A 20,126-nucleotide genomic window follows, 5' to 3' on the forward strand; every position below is an offset into this window, starting at 1 on the left:
AGGGGCAGCTTAGTGGATGAGCAAAATGAGGACCAACCCTGTGAGAGGCTGAGCAGAGGAGTGTGGAGGAAATAGCTGTTTGAAGAAGGGTTCATGAGGCACCAAGGGAGACTCCTGGGTACGGTTAGAGTTGAGAGGACAGAGATGGTGATGAAAGATCTGTTTACACAGGGAAAATTGACTGTCTTACTTAGGGTTACTATTGTTGTGATGAAGCCCCATAAACCAAAAGCAATTGGGGAGGAAAGGGTTTATTCCACTCACAGTTCCATTGAAGAGTTCCTCATCAAAAACAGTGAGAGTAGAATCTTAAGCAGGGCAGGAACCTAGAGGCAGGAACTATGTCAGAGGCCATGGAGAGATGCTGCTTAATGGCTTGCTCATAAAGAGCGGTTTAGCCCGCTTAAACCTACAACATGAGCTGGGTCCTCCCCCATCAACCACTAAATAAGAAAATGCCTTCCAGGTTTGCCTGCAGCCCTATCTTCTAGAGGCAATTTCTCAAAGACTTCCTCAGCTCTAACAACTCTTAACTTTTGTCAAGTTGACATAAAACTAGTCAACACACTGATCAAATAGTTTAAATATCGTCTAAAAAGGATTTATGTTTCTGCCTGCGTGAGTGTATGCCATGTGTTTGGCTGCCCTTGGGGGCCAGCATAGAGGAATGGGTCCCCTCAGGCTAGTTAGCCTGAAGTCGATGCTGGAAACCAAACTTCCATCCTTCTGCTACATAGCGAGTTCAGGGGGTAGCTTGGGTATACTTTACCTATTTTAAAATTAGGTATTTTAGTGTTTTATCTTTGGGACAGAAGAATCTTGGCTGGTTTCCCACTCAACATCCTGACTATGAGGGCTGTGTCCAGCCTCCTGAGTCCTGGAGCCACATCACGTGTAGACAGCATCAGTGTTAGTGATAAATGTTATCTTTTTCCTACGTATCCTATGATCCAACACACAATTTGCAAATATTGTTTTGTTTTTTTCACATTTCCCCTTTTCTGAGACAAGTCTTGCTAATTTAGCAAGACTGAGCTGGACTGGAATTTCTGACCCTCCTGGTTCCTCAGACTCCTAAGTGCTAGGATTACAGCCATAATGTACCACCATGGCCAGGTCTTTCCAGGATTTTTGATGGAATTGTTTGAAGCACAAATTTAATTCTGATGAAGCTTAATCCCTTTTTCTTCTGTCGTTATTTTGGAAACAATTGCTTAATCTTGCCTTGGTTACCAGGCTTTCCTCCTGTGTTTTCTAATTGACTCTAGTTACTGATTCACAAAAGACACCCCTCGGTGCCTCCAGAAAGGGTTAGGAACTGTCTTCTAGTGAAACAGAAAACTCATTAGAAATTTCCAGACAAATAAAACACTGGTGAACTTCATGAGCTTCCTCTCTTCCGATCAGTGGGTAAATTACACTTTTGAATGTGGGGTGGGTAGGCTCGGAAGACAGACACCATCCATCTTCTAGAACATGCCAGAAGCAAAGCCAGTCTCACTAAGAACTGCACTGAGTTTGCCTTTTCTGCCCAGTCACTAGAACGGACTTAACTACAGAGATTTCTCTTAAGGCATCCAACACATTAACACGTCTATTTTTTTAAAAGATGGTCAGTTGTCACTAATCACTGGGGAACAAACCCACGATGAGCTCACATGGCTATTATCAAGATGAGTAGCAGCACGTGCTGGGGAAGGGAACTCTGGCATGCTGGGTAGGAATGTAAATTAGAAAACAAGGGAAGGGAGGAAGGGCTAAGGTGATGGGAGCAGCTAAGAGTGCTTGCTTGCTTGGGTTCCAGATAATCGGGGACAATTGTCCTTATCTGGTAACTTACAATTGCCTGTTAACTCCAGCTCCAGACGTGACAATACTCTCTCCAAGCCTTACACTTACATACAAATGGCTCTCACAAGCAAGCCAGACGCGCGCGCACACACACACACACCCTGACCCAAGAGAGTGGAAGGAGTGTGTGCACACTCACGCACACACACATGTAACTGAAAAAGTTATTTGGTAATAAGAATGTTAAGTGTTCATTAACGCTATACAAATGAACCATGAGATCATTAGTAAACTAAATGGGTTCCCTTCAACCCCCAAAAGGGCAAAAACAGACAGACCGTGGTTGCCTAAGGCCAGGGGATCGAGCAGTAATCATGGAGTGCCTCAGGGGCAGGGCATGATAAAGTGTCACATAGTTGACAGCTTTAATGACTATGACTCATTGAACCGAACATCTCAAAACAGATTAATTGCAGGTAGGTAAAATGGAGAATGTTTCAAATAAAATTGGTAAGTTAACAAAGGCACACAATTATATTTTCTCCAAACAAACTCACAGGCACACGCACAAACGCCTGGTAAAGTGGTAAATTCTTTTTTTTCCCCCAATAAACTTGTATCACCAAAGCTTTTCAACTACCATTTTAATGTGGATTACTTAATAAAACTGGATAGCAAAGGGGGCAGTGCGAGCCACCCAATCTCCCTGGTCGTTCTACCTTCCGGAAACTAAGATGTTAGGAGTTACCAAGAGGGGGCAGCCTAGAGCAGCCGGCTCACCGACACACCCCGGTCTGCAGAGCCTGCATCTAGGAGAGGCCACCTAAGCATACACCTTGCTTTGGGTGGCTGCACCAACCGGCCATTTTTACCACATTGTGGCTGCTCACAAGTGTTACAGGAATGGTCATTTCATGGAGCAATAAGGCTCCTAGGATCCTACCCAACGGTAAGAGAGAAAACCCTGTTACCGGGATCTGGCATTGGACTGGCTGTGGGGCTCACCTCCGCCTACGGAGAAACTTTGGTTTTTCCTGGTTTCCCCGTATCTGATGACGATCACCCGTGCAGTCTTTGGAGGTCGAAAGCGTCTTAGCAAGCAGAATGGAGCGGAGAGGCAGGCAAGCCTTCGGCAAGTGCAGCCGTGGCCTCGAGGTCAAAGGCCTGGACACCTTGTGCATAGCTTTGAATTGGGTTTGAGGATCAATAAATAGGGGTTTCCAAATCAAAAAAAGAAAAAAAAAAAAGATCTGGGAAGCGATTCTGCCAATCCCGCATTAGCCTGTCCTGGAGAGGACAGGGCTGGAGTGTGGCTCAGCTGGTGGGGTGCTTACCTAGAAGACCTCACTTCCAGACCCAGTGCTCAGTAAACAAGGTGTCAGCCCAGCCTGCTAATCTAGTACTCAGGACACGGAGGCAGGAGGATCAGCTCAAGGGAATTCTCAGCTTCGTACTTTATTGGTACATAGTGAATTTGAGGCCAGATTGGTCTAAATGAGACCCTATCATCAAAAACCCCAACTCCCCATCAGTGCCTACATGCTGGGCATCCACAGCTAATAATAAGAAGGTGGGACTACGCATAATATCTCAGTGAGAAAAGGAAGAACATCTTCTAGTTACAGTATAAAAACACAGGAAATAAGCTGCAAAATATTTTTACTGTAAAAACAATCAACAAAGGTCAACAATGCAAATGTTATCTCAGGACATTTCCCCTTGGTTCCTGAATTTGCAAGTTTCCACCAGCATTTCTCTGATTTTTATGGTCCTTTCAAACACGCTTACTGACTACACATATGTGCTGCTCTGAAACAAAATTCCATTTGACAGTAAAACCAACCAAGACAAAAAGCAGGAACGGAGCCCCCAGGCCATGCTCTACTGTGCTTTCCTCATTTCCTGCAGGGAGACAGACCCATACAGCCACACACTTTCAGATCTGAACAGAAAAGTAAGATTAGTACTGTAACCACACGGCGAAGTAACAATGACTCTTCCATTCACACGGTACTGAATCAAACTCCAGGGCATCTGCAGAATTATGTTTTAAATTTTGAAAAGGGGGTGGAGTTTGAAAAGAACTCTGGAAAAAACAAAACAAAAACAAAAACAAAAACCTTTCTGCCTGCTGGTTTCCCACATTTGAAAACCTAGTTACTGCAGCACGCCAATGGCCAGAATGTGCACAGCATGGCCAGTGCTGTGCAGAGAGCGCTGTGCAGAGAGCAGGCCCACAGCCCAACAGCCGTCTCCAAACATAAAGAGAGCAACTACCAGTTCTCAAAGCAACCTCATCGATGCTGCAATCTAGAAATATCAACTGCTACTCTATCTCCATATACCGTGAAATGATTTCAGAAACAGATTAAACATACAATTGTTTTACAAAAATAAAAATTGTTTGGGGCTTCATAAACTCTGTAAAATACAACACCACCTGTAAATCAAGATAATTTCACACAAAAAAATTGACAATGCTTGCAGACAGGAAATCTAGTCAAACTCTGATCTCTTCCAGATCTGTATGATTCCATGTTCTACTGTGAGAATTTTCTAAAAACTTTTCATTTTTGCCAGGTGGTAGTGGTGCCTGGGGAGGCAAAGGCAGATGATTTCTGAGAATTCAAGGCCAGCCTGGTCAACATCGAGTTCCAGGACAAGCAAAGCTACACAGAGAAACCCTGTGTGGGAAAAATAGGGGTTTCCTCAGATTTTTCCTTTAGGAAATAATGTAAAGCAAATAGTTCTATGTAAAAATATCTTAGGAAAGTGAAAGCCAGTGGAATACGCCACTTCTAACTAGTGATGAATTTCAAATCAAATTCCAAAGAGTGGCATCTGGCTAGCTTTAAGCATACAAGTGACCATTATCATTTGGTGCCTAAAAGACATAAAAATATAATTGCAACTATTTTATGAAAAATATGTATTTATATAAGGAGATACCTCAAAATTTAGTTCCTGGTAGCTGTCAAATAAATATTCTCACCTACATTGATCAAACATTCATTTTCCACCTGTAAGAGCACCAGTGTGTTTAAATCCATCAAAGAAGTAAGAAGGTAGGGTGTACGTTGATTTCAGTGACAATGCTGCCACAGTAAGGCACCACTCGGTATTGAGAAAAGAGAAGTAATGAGGAATTTCCAACCCATGTTGTGTCACTGGTGTCTTAACCATTACATAGAATGCTTGGGGAAAAGCCACAGATGTCGAGGTTCCCACCATTCTGTGCTTTTAGTTTTTCCAAATCAGGGGGAAATGTGATACAAGATCTGTTAAATAAACATCTTTCCAACTTACAAGAAAATCATCTAGAAATAAGGAGTAGAAAGCCAAGCCCCTATCGGATGCTTTCTACAGGATACAGGCACAGAGAGTAAGTAAGACCTTCTCGGGCAGTCATGGCGAGAGCAAAACTGAGGGAGCCAGGAGTTTTACACTTCCCCCAAAGCTGATTCTCAGACAGTCAATTAAATACTTCACAGCATGTCCTCAGTCACTGCTATCATCGTCATCGTCGTCATCAGATGCGTCATTTAAAGGAGACTTCAACGACTGACTGTAAGAGTCTGATCTAGTCGGCTGACACGCGGCCATGTCCCCCGTGGAAAGCAGGTCATAGCAGAAGTCACAAATCCGCACAGGCTTAGAAGACTGGCTGGGAAGGAGAAATCTCTTTTCAGAGCAGGGACCACAAACAACAAAGCCACATTTGCGGCAATGGTGCCGCCGATTCACTGGTGTGAACTTTGCTTTCTGACAGCGCATGCACACGGTGGCCTCCGAGTCGGGAACCCAGACAGCAGCGTGCTCGTTGCTAGGCGTCTTCCCACTTTTGGAGAGTAAATCACTGACACACTTATTTATGTGGTTCATCCACTCTGACTTCTCCGTGGCAGTGGCAGCATAAACTGCAAACGACTTAGTCGGTGTCTTAATAAGCCATCCATTCCGTAATTCCCCTTCATCTTTGATAGAATCAATGGTGACATTTTCCAAGGGAATAATGTGTTGTTTGTTGTATTTTTTCTTCTGGATAACAATATTGCCGTATACAAGAATATCATTAAATAAGAAAAACTGCCTTGCTTTCGGCTTCTTTCTGCACAGCTTAGTCAATACTCCTTCTCCAATAAGCACCCGCCCAGGGATGGTCAAGGGCTGACCGGCTGCCCCGAAACAGCTCTCCACAATACTTATGCGTCTGGTGTTTGCTTCACTGTTCGCCAGGCGATCCACCATCTTTTGCTAATAACCTTTAGGGGAAAAAGAAAAGAAATCAGCACACGCAAAGTATACATTCCTATAAGGGATTAACAAAATGTCATCTACCAAGGCACTGATTTTTCCAAAGGCAAGTAATCTTGTTTTCTTTCCTTCTAAAATAATCACTAACATGCTAAACTGTGCGTAAAACCTGCTGAGTCTTCCCGGGCAGCCCCGGTAGGCCTAGAACACAGTCCTCCTGCCTCTACTTCAAGTGAGATCACAGTGTGGGTCATTTATACCCTGCACAAGTAAAACAACGGGACAATCAAAAACAAGTTAATTCCACAAGATAACCTGGCTCCATGAAACTGAACCTCAGCGGGATTCTGGAGAACAGAATCCAAAGAACACTTAAAACCCACAACTCCAGCTTTCCCAAGAAGCCGCCCATAACTCCGGAGCCTCGGCCCTAATGTCCTCACCTGGATTCCCCCAATGCTCTCCCAACTGCTGCCAGCCTCACCTCCTGAGTCAATGTGTAGGCAGCCATCTCTAAAATGCTTGGTTGTTCCTGCTGTCACTTGAAGTGATTCCCTGGATCTTTAAAATCTGTAACCGTTAGCATCATGTGTAAGGTTGGCTTTTGGTTTTAACTGTTTTGTTTTTGAGATTGGCTCTTATACTATTCAGCCCAAGCTGGTCCTGACTTGCCATGCCCTACCTCAGACTCCTGAGTACCAGAACAATAGGCATTTGTCACCGCATCCAGCTATTACTGGACTTCTCTTCACCTCAACCTAAGTCATTCCTTGCCTAAAACACAGCATTTGAAGCAAACACTACTCTGTGTAAGTGGATTTCACTGTTTTCCTTACAACTTATAACTCCAGCTACCTCTTAATCACCCTTCAAATCATAGTTAGCATCTCTCCTCTAACACACCTAATGGCAACAAAAAACCATCCTCCATGTTTGTCCCACTTCTTTACCAAAGGACTGAAATCCATGCCCACCACTGGCTGCAGTGAAGCCTAAAAGAGATCATCTAATTGCCATCTTTAACATGATCTTGGGAACGAATTCCAGACTCTAAAGGACTAGGAAGAAAAACCGTCCTATTCTGACAAGAACCTCATTTACACTGTCCATGCATGTCTTAAACACACTCAGTGGGATAGGATACGCTTCCCATCTGTTAAAATGTGATACTGGGGGAAGAAGCAGACCTAGACGACAAAGGATCCTCCTATCTATTTACAATGGAGAGCAGATCCACCTGTCAAGACCATTGTTCTTCCTGCAGACAATGAGAACGTCTAATCTCATCCTCACAGACTCATGTCTGACCTTCCTTCCTTCCTTCCTAGACAGGTTTCACTGTGCAGACCTGGCTGGTGTGGAGCTCGGAGACCTCTGCCTGAAGTTAAAGACATGTGGACTATGCCTGGCAGAATTTACTTTATTTTTTACTCATACTTACGGCTTCTGACATTACTAAAGACCAATATTCAAATCCGATGGGCTACAGAAGGGGAAAAAAACCCCAATAAACTATGAGCCAAAAGGTCTGGTTTACAAAAGAAGCAGCAGCAGCAGCAGCAGCAGCAGCCATCTCAGTCAAGGTACTTTCTGCCTTTAAACACTGACCCTACATAAACAGTGGGCCGGCTGGATTCCCATTTACACCAAGTTCTACCACCAAGTCAGAGCCTGCAAACTACTGCGTCAACCCCACAGCTGACTACTGCGTCTCCGGATCAATACTTTAAAGTGAGCTCCTGTGAACTGAGTGTTAGAGAAAACAGGGGACAAGGCTGTGAACCCTGGGAAGTGACCTCGGAAACAAACAGTGCAGCCTGCACCGAGCTCAGCGGTGGAGCCCTGCTTCAGTCTCCAGCACCTGCTGGAACAAACCACACAGCAAGGCAGAACACTGCCTAGAATGCAGCCAGCCCCACGACTCCCTCAGTCCATGCAGCCAAAAAGACGCTCTAAACGCCTGCCTTCTTTTCACAACCACACAGTCTAATAACCAGCACAGCAGATTACTGAAGAAAGGTCTAAGTAAAGGACTGGGATACTAAAACAAAGAAGTACTCGATACTTGAGCAAACTAAATTTGGTGAATTTGCTTTTCCAATCAACAGGAAGAGTCTAGGCTTCCCTGGCCTGTCACTAAGAGTTCTCCCTGGTAGAAAATCACTGCTAACATGCACTGTAAAGGGATAGGCTGACTGCAGGTAAGAAAACGGAACAAAAGTCTGTATTTATGTTCAAACTTATCAGTGCTATATTTTACTAGCTGAGAGAAAATGAAACTTCAAGATTTGAATCATATTATAGAGAAACAACATTAACTTAAAAATCTCTCCTAGGATCCAGATCTTCCTATTACTATAAAGGTGAGTTATTTCACAACCTCAATCATGAAAGGGGAAAAAACCCACACACGACCAATGCCTACTAGACATATTCCCTTTACTCTTTCATGTAATAATGTTGGGTAAATGAAGATGGGGAGTGGGAGTGCACGCCTTTAATCCCAGCGCCCAGGAGGCAGAGGCAGGTGAATCTCTCTGAGTTTGACGCCAACAAGGTCTACAGAGTGAATTCCAGGACAGCCAGCCTGTCTCGAAAACCAATGATAATAATGATGGTGTTAGGTGAAAATAATTCATTCTGCCAAATCAATAAGTAAATATAAATCAAGTCATAAAATGGCTGTTTAAAAAAAGGCATGTAGAGTAATATACATTTAGTATCCTTCCTAACTCATTCAGGAAGCTGAGTGAGGAGGACTGAATGTCCAGTCAAGCAGGCTGGGGAGGTGGAGCAGGAGTTAAAAGCATGTGTCCTTGTTGAGGATTGGGGTCCAATTCCGAGCTCCCATTCAGCAGCTTGTAACTATGTGTGACTCCAGACCCAGGGTGTCTGGCCTCAACAGATACCGGGCATCCTTGTGGTGCACACAAATCCATGCAGGTAAAACATTCATACACTTAGAATGCTGTAAGTTAAACGACTTTTCTATGATGTCACAGCTTGCTATGTTTAATGGGCTGATGGAGATGCGTGGTCTCTTCTGTACTCCCTGCTACTTGAAGAACTAGATTGCTGATGTAGACCTTTAATAATGGATCTCTAGGAAAGGCCACTGACCAAAGGGGAAAAAAAAAAAAAGAAAAAAATTAACATTTCCAGGAGGGCTTTATTTCACCCATAGGCTCAAATTTCGATATATGCTTATCCCAAACAGACTGGGAAGTTCCTAAAAATCTGACATTGCCAACAGTGCCTCCAAAAACACTGCATAGCATCGTTTACTTTGTCGCTCATCCACTAGAGAAAATATTAAAAACCTTCACATCCCTGCCACTAACATAACCCCGAGGCTGAGCAGGAGTCAGAAAGGACAGAGGTTTGCCCCAGAGTAAGACATGCAAAGGATTCCCAAAGTACTAAAAAGCAAGGTTCTGACTAGGTCTCAGTGTGATAAAAGTGGTCTCAAACAGGCTAAGAAGTAATGCTGCACAGGACAGAGTCACACTAGACCAGAAACACAGAACAAGCGCACCGAGCTGCTTGTTTTTAAAGTCTGTTCAGGAGAGTAGAATGCAGACCTCAAGCTCCTCAAGAACCCTTTAGTCTCAAACAGCTAGTCGTCCTAAAGAAAGCAAGATTAACATTCTTACGTCCAGGAACTCTCTTTAAAAATCAGACCCCCAGGCCAAGAGAGGCAAGTCACTGAATCCTTAACCGTGCTCAAAGCTTTCTTTCCCACCATTCCATGTTGTCTCTGTTGAACATCAAACCAGACTGTCAGCAGCAATGGGCTCTGGGCCTCCTGCCCCATCTCTCTAGTCTTTGTCTGCTGAACTCTCACCGGTCCCTGAGGAAGGACTCAGACCAAGGCCCGGCACCCAGACACAGCTTCACCTTCACTCTCCACACCACTTAAAACACAGGGTTTCAGTAACATTTGGATACATGTTATTCCAAATAGATTTGGGAGTTCCTGAAAACAAAAACAGTATTTCCTACAATTATGTATTCCCAACAGCACCCACAAACTTGCTGCACTGTGCCTGCCAGGACACACAGAGCTGAATATGATTAGCAGTTACAAGTAACAGCAGTCTCTCAATCTGGAGTTTGCTGAAAACCAACTACATCTTTTTTTTTTTTTTTTTTTTGGAGCTGGGGATTGAACCCAGGGCCTTGCGCTTGCTAGGCAAGCACTCTACTACTGAGCTAAATCCCCAACCCCTACCAACTACATCTTAAAAGCCTGCTAATCTTCAAAACAAAAAACGAAAAACAAAAAAAAAAAATGGGAACTTTGCCCCACTCATCAAGCGCTTCACTGGATCCACAGATTTCAGACTGACAAGCAAATGTAATCCAACCACATCTAATTATGAATTCTAAACATTCAGCATGGACGTTCCTATTTAAGAAAAAGAAACCCTCAATGTCACAATAACCTATGAGTTCCTTTTTCCAAAAAGCCCGGCTATTTTGTCAATACAAGTGTATTTCATTTCGACAGAATTCAGATGAAAGTGACAAGAACAGCAGCACGGTGCTGCCAACTCTGAGGGCACTGAGCGACCCCAGAGCTGGCTGAGCCACCCCAGCCTCCTCGGCACAGCCAACGCTTAGTATGATTCACACACTTGTAAAGTGTTCACTGTATATTTGGTCGGAAAGAAGACTGAACATGCACAGGCAGAGGAGGCTTACATTCAACTTTAATGTACGCACAAATGGCGGAGTATTGTAATAATCAATCAACAAAGCAGGAAGCAGGAAGTGAGAAAGCACGAGGCACACACAACTTACCATCTTACCATCTGAAAGAACAAGTGAAATTTCAATAGGAAAGAGAAACACAAAACAAACAAAATGAAAACAAAACCCATTAAGTAAAGACAGAAAACCCTGGAGTCAAAAGTTGTTCTTTTCGTTTTGTTCAGCTACCTGCACAAAGTTGCAGTGGAGGTGGGGGAGTTACTGAAGTTAAAGACAAGAGGACAAGGTGTCTGACCACACCACCTCAGTTCCCAAGACTTCCTTCTTCAACCTCAGGGCTAGCCTGATTTCATCTAGTCCTCCCTAAAATAACCTTGCAAACAATGAAAGACAATGCTTTTGACGGGGTCTAACGGGCCTACAGTCTACCATCTAGAAGGCTAAAAGCAGCAGAAGAGAGTTTTAAGTTCCAGGTCAATCTGGGCCACATGGGTCTTAGGGCTGGAGTTGGAGGTGAGGCACTATGACTAACGCTGTGTAAGAGTAAAGCCAAAACTAACCTGCAGTTGGAGATGTAGGCCAGAAGCACAACGCGCACTGAGCATGGGAGGGGCGGGGATGGGGGGGTATAAATTTAAGTAAGGTGGAAGCAAGAAAGCCAGAGAAAACTGTCAATGGGCTCCAAGCGGTGAATCAGCCACTAGCCATTTGGCACTGCGCAAACCTCTAGTAAACAAGACACTCATAACTAAAAAGCTTTGCGGTGACCTCACACGTGCATACAATGCAGGTGTGTCTATGGGAAAGAGCATGACGAAAATAATTGCAAAGGGAAAAATGGCACACCTTAAACCCAAGCATTCAAGAGTCAGATACAGGTAGATTCCAGTGAGTTCAAGGCCAGCCTGGTCTACAAATCAATTTCCAGGCCAGCCAGGGCTGTATATTTAAGATCCTATCTTAAAAACAACCCCCACCCCCAACCCCCAAAAAAGCCAGTAAGAAAGGGATCTGCTACTTCAATGTACTAGATAGAAAATGAAGACTAAAACCTCTGCACTCAAAGTCTAATAGCAGAGAAGCGAAGAACCAGCAAACACACAAAAACACCAGACAACACACAAAACCAGTCTCAGGGCTAAGAGCTGAGCAGTGATAATTCTGATCATGTAGATATCTAGGCCCAAATCTTGAAACAAAAGAAGTAGGTTCTCCTCCAAGACCCATTACTTCACCAGCTGGGGATATGTTTCCTGTCCCAGGCATATTTTCTCTCCAGCTAAGTAGGCCTGAGGTCCCACTGGAGAGTGCTGGCTACCAGGAGGGCATGCATGCCACTAGTGCACCCTTATGATTATTGTGCCACACTGGTTGCTATGTCCAGAGGCATAACTACTAGGTAGGACTGTTGGCTGCTCCTTCTCTTAGAAGCTTGTATAGTGCCTTCTGGTACCAGCCTAGTCCTAATGAAGGAGGCCTTCAGGTCAGATCCAGCTCAGCTCCCTCTGTGTTCTGTGTCAAAAAAGTGCATGGCGTCATCAGCAATATGGACTTTTACCTCAGGGAGGCAACCAAGGGCAGTAGAGCCTGTAATGTTTTGGGAGTCTCTTCAACTCTGACCAACAATTCAAAACATGGCTTCTCATGGCTAGTGTCGGAGTTTTGTTATTGTCACTTTATAAACTGAACCAGCTTGACCCCTGAGTACATTTTAAATCTTTATTCCTATACCCACTGGTAAGTGTACTTCTCACCCCTCATTAAAGAAACGAGTCTTTGCAACAGATTGAGACCATTAGAGCAATCCACAACCAAACAAGACATCACAGTACAGTACCCGACCCAAGGGTCACATCCATAAGACAATTCCTACATCTCAGACTATTTATGGGTGATTGCAGAACAAAGGACAGAAGGACAGAAGGACTGTAAGAGCCATAGGTTTCCTGTGAGATTGTGTCTCCCAGAAATGTCAGAGAAGATACATATTCTCATCAACGTGGCTTCATGAACAGACCTTGAACAATGACGTCAGCAGCGGACATGCTAAGGTGGAAGGGAAGGCTCTGGCGGTGTCAGCTCTACTCAAAGAACTACAGGAACAAGAATGCTGGAAGCTGGAAAACGTTCCTTCCCAGGTCAGAACCACCTCCTCAGTTACCCAATACCAAGAAGTCAGCCCGCGATCACACTCACACAGGTAAAACTGCAAAGGCTGAGCAGTATATCATGTATTCAGAAGCAGATGGATGGATGGAAGGAAGGAAGTAACAAAGAAAAAGAGGCTACAAACTTGAGAACAAGGGTGGTGTAAAGGAGAAAAAGGAAGGATATAAGTATAATTCCAAAATATTAAAATTCTTATTTAAAACAGTAGGTTAAACCAATTCGGGAATTAGATGATGGCACCTATGTCTACACCAGGAGAAGAGACACTTAAGCCCAGGCTTAGAGAAGGGAAGCAAGCAAGCAGGAAGTGTAGTAGTGGAATACTAATTTAAAATAATAGTGTGTGTGTGTGTGTGTGTGTGTGTGTGTGTACTCAAGAGTGCACAGATGTGCGTTTGTCAGGGAATACAAGTGCAGATTAGAGAACACCACCAGGTTCTAGGAACAGCAGTATCGATCGTTAGGGTCTAACAGCACTAGACTAGCTCTCGCCTCTTAATCACCTTGCTACTGCAAGAATATTAATCTTGGTAAACTAAGTAGGTGATGAGCTGCGAAAGAGAGCATGGACTGACGCTGGGTACGGTGGCACATGCCTAGAGCCCCAGCATTTGGGAAAATGGAGGCAGAAGGATCACTCAATCCAGGCTTATCTACAGCTATACAGTGCACAGAGAGGCCTTCTGGGCTACAAGCAACCTGCTCCGGGAGAGGGCCCAAGTTTAGTCCTAAGCACGGATCTTAGGTGTTTCTCAATCACCTACAACTCCCGCTCCAGGAAACCCAGCACCCCTCCTCCTCACCTGCTCTCCGGTGTACACATCTACACAAACACAAATACACATAATTAAAAATGAAGTTTAAAAACAGACACAATCAGAGAATTTAAGATTGAAGAATTTAGATTTGAATATACAGGCAATGGGAACTAAAGGGTTTTTTAAATAGGGAACAGTACACAGGATGAACTGAAGAGAATGTGAAGACAGATTGGAAGCCAAGAAAGCAAGAGTATTACAGCAGTCTCCAAGTGAATGTAATCAACGTCCATCATACACACGCTTGAATACATCATCACAGTTAAACCAGTGTCCTATGTGACTAAGACACGACAACAAAATCATTTTCACACGGGTAATAAAGAACCATGGAGACTAGGAATGAAAAGGGGAGGGGCTGAAGAGCAGTAGACACATACAACAGTCAGGAACTGACTGAATACACATGAAAAGGGAGGCGAGGTGCCGGGGAAGTCTAAGGCAAGACCTATGTGTGTTAGGTGCTGCAGAAAGGAGGAACTGGTCGGCTCATTTATCCTGACGTCCTTCAGAGAACCCACAAGACAACACTTGATCCACAATACTAGAAATGCCAGCATGAACAGGATCCCAGAACAGAGGTAGACTCAGTTGTCATCCATGAGATGTTGGCTGCTAAGTAGAAAATCAGCGAGAGGATACTACCGTGTGCCAGGCACTTTCACAGACATCTTTTTACGAAGGACTCCAGTGGAGCTCAGAGAATGAAGAATTTTGTTCAGGAATGTAGCTAACAAGCAGGAAATGCCAGGACTCAGGTGACTGGTTCAGTCTTTCTTGCATTCACGTTGCTTTTCTAGTGTGCTCATAACAATTATTAATGCCCACTATTCTCTTTTCAGGTTCTCTTCAACTGTACACACCACTTTGTGCTTCACAGATTGACTATGGGACCTAGAACGGCACACACCTGTGACTCCACCACTGAGGAAGCAGAAGCCTAAAACGGAGAATTCAAGATCACCCTGAAAAGATCACTGAGGAAAACAGCACCAACAACAACAACAAAAAAATGTACTAGGTCCAGTGGGGAAGGTCTATTAGAGACAAGATTGGGGGCCTATGGTTATCCTTAGCCACATTTATATTGGAGGCTAGCCTAGGCTACATGAAACCCTGCCCCAGTAAACAGACTGAGAAAGACTTAAGTGAGGACATGAAATGAACCCAAAATTTTCGGCCTTACAAAGTGACCAACACCTTAACCTAGAAAAGCAAGAGCATAGCTAGGTATGGTGACACAGGCCTTTAATCCCAGCACTCAGGAGTCAGGGACAAGTAGATAGATCTGAGTTAGAGACCAGCCTGGTCTACAGAGCTAGTCACAGGAGGGCCAGGACTACACAGAGAAACCTTGTTGGGGGCAGGGAGGGAGGTAGGGGGAGAGAGAGATAGAGACAGAGACAGAGAGACAGAGAGAGAAGAATTCTTATTTATCTACTGGTCTGAGGAGTGCTATCTAAGCAAATAGCTTACATGTAAAGCTGTGTCTCAAAAGATCAACATCAATAGAAAATCAGGTTCTCAAATAGCTTCTCACTGAGCTCTTAAAGGAAATTCTAAGACTATTATGACAAAACCACAACCAAAACTGTTTAATTAAACGCCTATAAACAAACATAACCTTCTCCTTTTCCAGGCACTAATATTCCATCAAGGGCAAACTTCAATCACATTTTTTTTTAGATTTATTTATTTATCATATATAAGTACACTGTAGCTGTCTTCAAACACACCAGAAGAGGGCATCTGATCTCATTACAGATGGTTGTGAGCTACCATGTGGTTGCTGGGATTTGAACTCAGGACCTCTGGAAGAGCAGTCAGTGCTCTTAACCACTGAGCCATCTCTCCAGTCCTCAACCACATTTTAAACTGATTTTTGTTCATCCTTTTGTCCATCCACAGCTTCTCCATCACAATTACCCATCAGTCCACTGTCTGCTGGAAATTTCATAAATATTCAAGTCTGTGTGCCCATGCCAAAATTCAGTCACCAAAGTTAATTATGTCTAAAAAGAAAGTTCAAGCACCTCATCCACCGACTGAACAGAGTCCGTGGTACATAGGGCAGACTACAGAGCCGCGTAACTATCCAGAGCTCATGAAGACTATTTCCAGTGAAAACATTCAGACCTCACCTGAGCATCTGCTCCGCCCTAGCTTGCTGAAGAACAAGCAAACGGGACCCCACCCGATGCCTGCTGTCTAGGGCAGGCCATTATAGACCTATACAGTGCTTCTAGGACACCGAGGGGGAAGAGAACAGATTCCTGCTGAGAAAGAGGAAGCATGACTGCACAGTGGGCGGAAAGCTTCAAAGAAGACAGGTCTAAGGGTTGCTCTGGTTTTGGTTGGTTTTGAGACATGGTCTCACTATGAATCTCAATCACACTCTCAGCAATTCGGCCTCAGTGTGCTGACAGGCACGCTCCACTCACACCCCCGCGTTCCTCCGAAAGGGTTGAAGAAGAAGAAATTCAGCATCGTACCCTTGCACTAGGGCCTGTTAGCAGCAGGTTACAGTGAAACCTGAATGAGAAGGATAAGTGATAAAAAGAAGGAACAAGGGTTGGGGATTTAGCTCAGTGGTAGAGCGCTTGCCTAGCAAGCACAAGGCCCTGGGTTCGGTCCCCAGCTCCGAAAAAAAAAAAAAAAGAAGGAACAAGGTAGGCAGAGAATGCCCACATAGGGATGTGCTATGTTCTGCTCTAGAGACAGAGGCCTACAGAGTCATCAGCTTGACTGCTAAGATCTGCAGTATCAGGCAAGTAACTTCTTTCTGATAAATAATTTTTTGGTCCAAAAAATAAATATATAGGAAATGGAACTGACCTGATAGGGAGCAAAATTCAAAGGAAAAAAATTTTTTTAAAAAACTAAGAAAGCTGGGGTTGGGGATTTAGCTCAGTGGTAGAGTGCTTGCCAAACAAGCACAAGACCCTGGGTTCGGTCCCCAGCTCTGAAAAAAAGAAAAGAAAAGAGAAGAAAAGAAAAGAAAAGCCTAAGAAAGCTGACCAACACACCTACGAAAGCACTTTTACCTACTAAAGACTAAGAAGAGGGGCAGGGAGACGGCTCCGAGGGTTACGGCACTGAGGCGAGGCCAGGCCTGACAGCCTCAGTTCTATCCTCAGGGGCAGAAGGTGGAAAGAGAGAAGCAACTCCCACCTTAGCTCTTTGACCTCCGCAGTTGAACCATGTGACCACACAAATGTCCACGTTTGCACACACACAATAAAGAGATATAATTAAAAGTAGAGGGGTCAGAAAGGCGGCTCAGAAAATAATGATAGCAGCTGGCCCCCAGGTCTGACAACCATCCCCACACTCACATGGTGGAGAGAAGAAACTCAGGGAATTTGTCTTCTGACCTCTCCATGTGAGGTCTGGGGCCGAGCGCCTCCCCTTTCTCCATGCAGATGAGTGATTTTAAAAAATTAAAGCGTAAAATAAGGGAAGCCTCTATGGCCTGTTTACTGCTTTTGCATTGTTAAGAGCCTTTTCCGCCCATTTAACAAAATTTTAAAGCCGTCTTTATTTTTTTAAGGGTATTTATTTACTAGGCTACTTCATGCTGTACACCAGTTTCGTTTGGGGGGCGGAGGGACGTGATTATAAGGAGCTTTCCAAATAAGCATCTTAATACCATTCACCTCCCAATGCTATCACGACCCACGGTGATTAAAAATAGCCTTTGTTAATTCTAAATTAACCTGAGCCCTCCCGTCCCTTAAGCTACCAGGGTAAACAGATAAGGGCTCAAAACTCATGCACTTTTAAGGAACCAAAAGGAAAAAGAAGAAAAAAATTGAAATGTCAAGATCGATCACTGCACCCTATTCTGTTTGTTGTGGTTGGCTGGTTTGGAGGGCTTGTTTCTATCAGGCTCACGCAGTAGCCAAGGCTGGTCTAGAACTCGCAGCGATGTTTCCGCAATATGGGCACGAGCCAACACTAGGCTATTTCACTTTAGTCTTAAGACAACACGTGCCTTAACGTTTCAACTGAACCTTCAACTCTAATGTTTCTTTAACGAGTCTCTTAGGCAACGTACTAAAGCATAACAAAGAAGGCATTTACCAATTTAATGCACTTGGGAGTCTGAATTACGGCTTAGGTGTATGTAACCTGAATTCTATTCATTTCCACTGCACACTCACACAACGTGCTGCTTTAATACTCTAGGAGTATACAAGGCTACTCCAGTACTTAGGGAACCAGCTCTCGGCCTTTAATAACATTAAAAAAAAAAAACTCGTCAAAAGATCATAAAACTTAAAAAAAAAAAAACTCCAAATAGCGTGTAAGCCACTGCTCCCTATCAGAGCCAACTTGTGTGGTGCCATTTTCGTATAAAGTCGTATAAAAAACACCGCTGGGACACAGCGTGCCCCTGACGCCCAGACCCTGCCAAGTTTTCAGACCGCACGATCTGGAGACCTGAGTCCTGGCGCCCCACAACTTCGAGGGACGACGCGAGGTCCAAGTCCCCAGTCGCCGTTCCCGGTCCCGGCCCTCGGGGCGGCGTCCCGCGGACCGCCGCGGCGGGACGGAGGCGGTTCCAGCCCGAGCGCCTGCCCGGAGGGGAGCCGCCCGAGCGCCCCGTTTCCCACAGACCCCAACATGGCGTCGGCCGCCGCCGCCCGGGCCAACACCTCCCCGCGCCACGGCTGGCCCGGGCCCGCGGGGACAGGCGCCCGCAAAGTTTCGCTTCTCCCTCCCCAGCCCGCCGCCGCCCGGTGCGTCCCGACCTCCATGGTACCTACCCGCCCGGGTGCGGGCGGCGGCGCCAAGGGTGCGACTCCTCCTCCTCCTCGTCGCCGACTCGGGGCGCGGACTCTGCCTGCTCCTCGGCCCCAGCCTCGCAGGGTGCGTGGGGCCCCGCGAGGCCGGCGCGATTCGGACGCGGCGGGTGCACCGCTCGCAGGTGACTTCACCGCCCCTCCAGTCGAACCCGACAACGGCCGTCCGGGCTGGCTTCCCTCCTGCGCGCGCACTGGCGCGCCCCCGCCCAAGCGCCAAACACGGGCACGAGCACACCGGCCCTGCCCTTTCTTCCCGGTTCCCTCGCCCCGCCCATCGCCTTGCCCTGCCCCTCCATCCCCACGCGACCGCACGAGGGGCGGGGTCTTCAGCGGAGGCCACACCCACTGGGGGGGCCTCCCCGGGGCCGGGTTGGGGAACGCGCTCTTCTGCACAGAGGTGACGCGCACAGAAACCGGCTGAGGCAATCCTGGGTCGCCAGACCTGACTTTCCTGACTCGGGCTAGCCTTCGGAAAGGGCTCTTAAGCAGTCCGCGAAGTTCTCTGGAAGAATGGGCGGAAGCTGCCTCCACGCCTCCCTAAGGAACAGGAAAGGCTTTGCATCTCGCCACCCAAACGCGTCTGCCAGCCCCGCCCGGCTCGGCCTTGCGCGGAGCACCTGCTGTCGCTTCTCCCGAGCCAGGGGTCTGCGCCCACCGCACTCTTGTCCCGCAGGCTTCTCTATAACCTCATGCCTAAGAGCTCTGCTCTTCTCAAAACTTCCCTGGCGCCTGGGCCTCAGCCAACTGCTTCGCGTACCTAGGACTCCGTGCTAAGATAACCGCTGGGTTAGATGAGCGTTTACTAGGCGCTGCGGAGAGCTAGCACAGGTATCTAGGCGAGTGGGGTGGCCAAAGCACACCATTTAAACAGGGGAGGGGTAGAAATTGAGTTAGAGTAAACTTTATTATTTCAGGGATTTTTTTTTTTAACCTCTTGTTGAGCAGTTCTAAACCTGTGGATCACAGGGGTTCGCCTAAGGCCGTCGGAGAACAGATATTTACATTGTGATTCATAACAGCAAAATTATAGTTATGAAGTAGTAACACAAATAATTTTATGGTGGGGATCACCACAATACGAAGAGCTGTATTAAAGCATTAAGGTTGAGAGCCAGTTGTTGAATTAGTGGGTCCACCGACCTATTCTATCCACAAATGAAGGGGGGAGGTGATCCTGTTGGTTTTCCTCTTGCTCTTGTGCCTGGAATTTTTTAAGTTCTTCCCATCCTTCCCTATTTCGGTGTCTGTGTAACAAACATTGCCCTCCCTACCAAGACACTTATTTAGCTTTAAGTACAAAGATGCAACCAGACCGCCTACAACTCAAAGTCTCGGCTTTGCCACCAACTACGATACCCGTTTCCTTGGGGTAGTTACCCTTAGTTCTTTCGTGTGTAAAACTGGGATAATAAGAGTGCCTCAAGGAGTCATTAGATAATCAATATTTGTAACATGCCAAGCACAAGCTAAGTGCTATGTAAGAATGATGGAAAGTAGTGAAACATGCATATTCTATGTGTACACCTATATGTCTACTACACTTTACCTCGTTATTAAATATTAAATAAGACAT

The 20,126-nt window shown here is 45.5% G+C and overlaps 1 protein-coding gene across 2 annotated transcripts; it reads right to left on the minus strand.

Annotated features, from left to right (window-relative positions):
* Positions 1-3,433: 3,433 nt before the first annotated feature.
* On the minus strand, positions 3,434-18,746 carry Plekhf2 (pleckstrin homology and FYVE domain containing 2). Of its 2 annotated transcripts, none has more exons than XM_087549652.1 (2): positions 18,500-18,578; positions 3,434-6,053 (listed from the first exon to the last, which is right to left on the minus strand). In XM_087549652.1, the coding sequence occupies exon 2, from the start codon at positions 6,037-6,039 to the stop codon at positions 5,290-5,292; it is 750 nt and encodes a 249-aa protein (XP_087405778.1). In that variant the 5' UTR covers positions 6,040-6,053; positions 18,500-18,578; the 3' UTR covers positions 3,434-5,289.
* Positions 18,747-20,126: the final 1,380 nt, after the last annotated feature.

The sequence above is a fragment of the Rattus norvegicus genome, chromosome 5 (genome assembly GCF_021556685.1).
Source record: "Rattus norvegicus strain SHRSP/BbbUtx chromosome 5, alternate assembly SHRSP_T2T, whole genome shotgun sequence".
In the NCBI taxonomy this organism is placed as follows: domain Eukaryota; kingdom Metazoa; phylum Chordata; class Mammalia; order Rodentia; family Muridae; genus Rattus; species Rattus norvegicus.

Bases quoted from the DNA above. Each gene is read 5' to 3' on its own strand.
- Plekhf2 (XM_087549652.1), bottom strand. From the start codon at position 6,039: ATGGTGGATCGCCTGGCGAACAGTGAAGCAAACACCAGACGCATAAGT.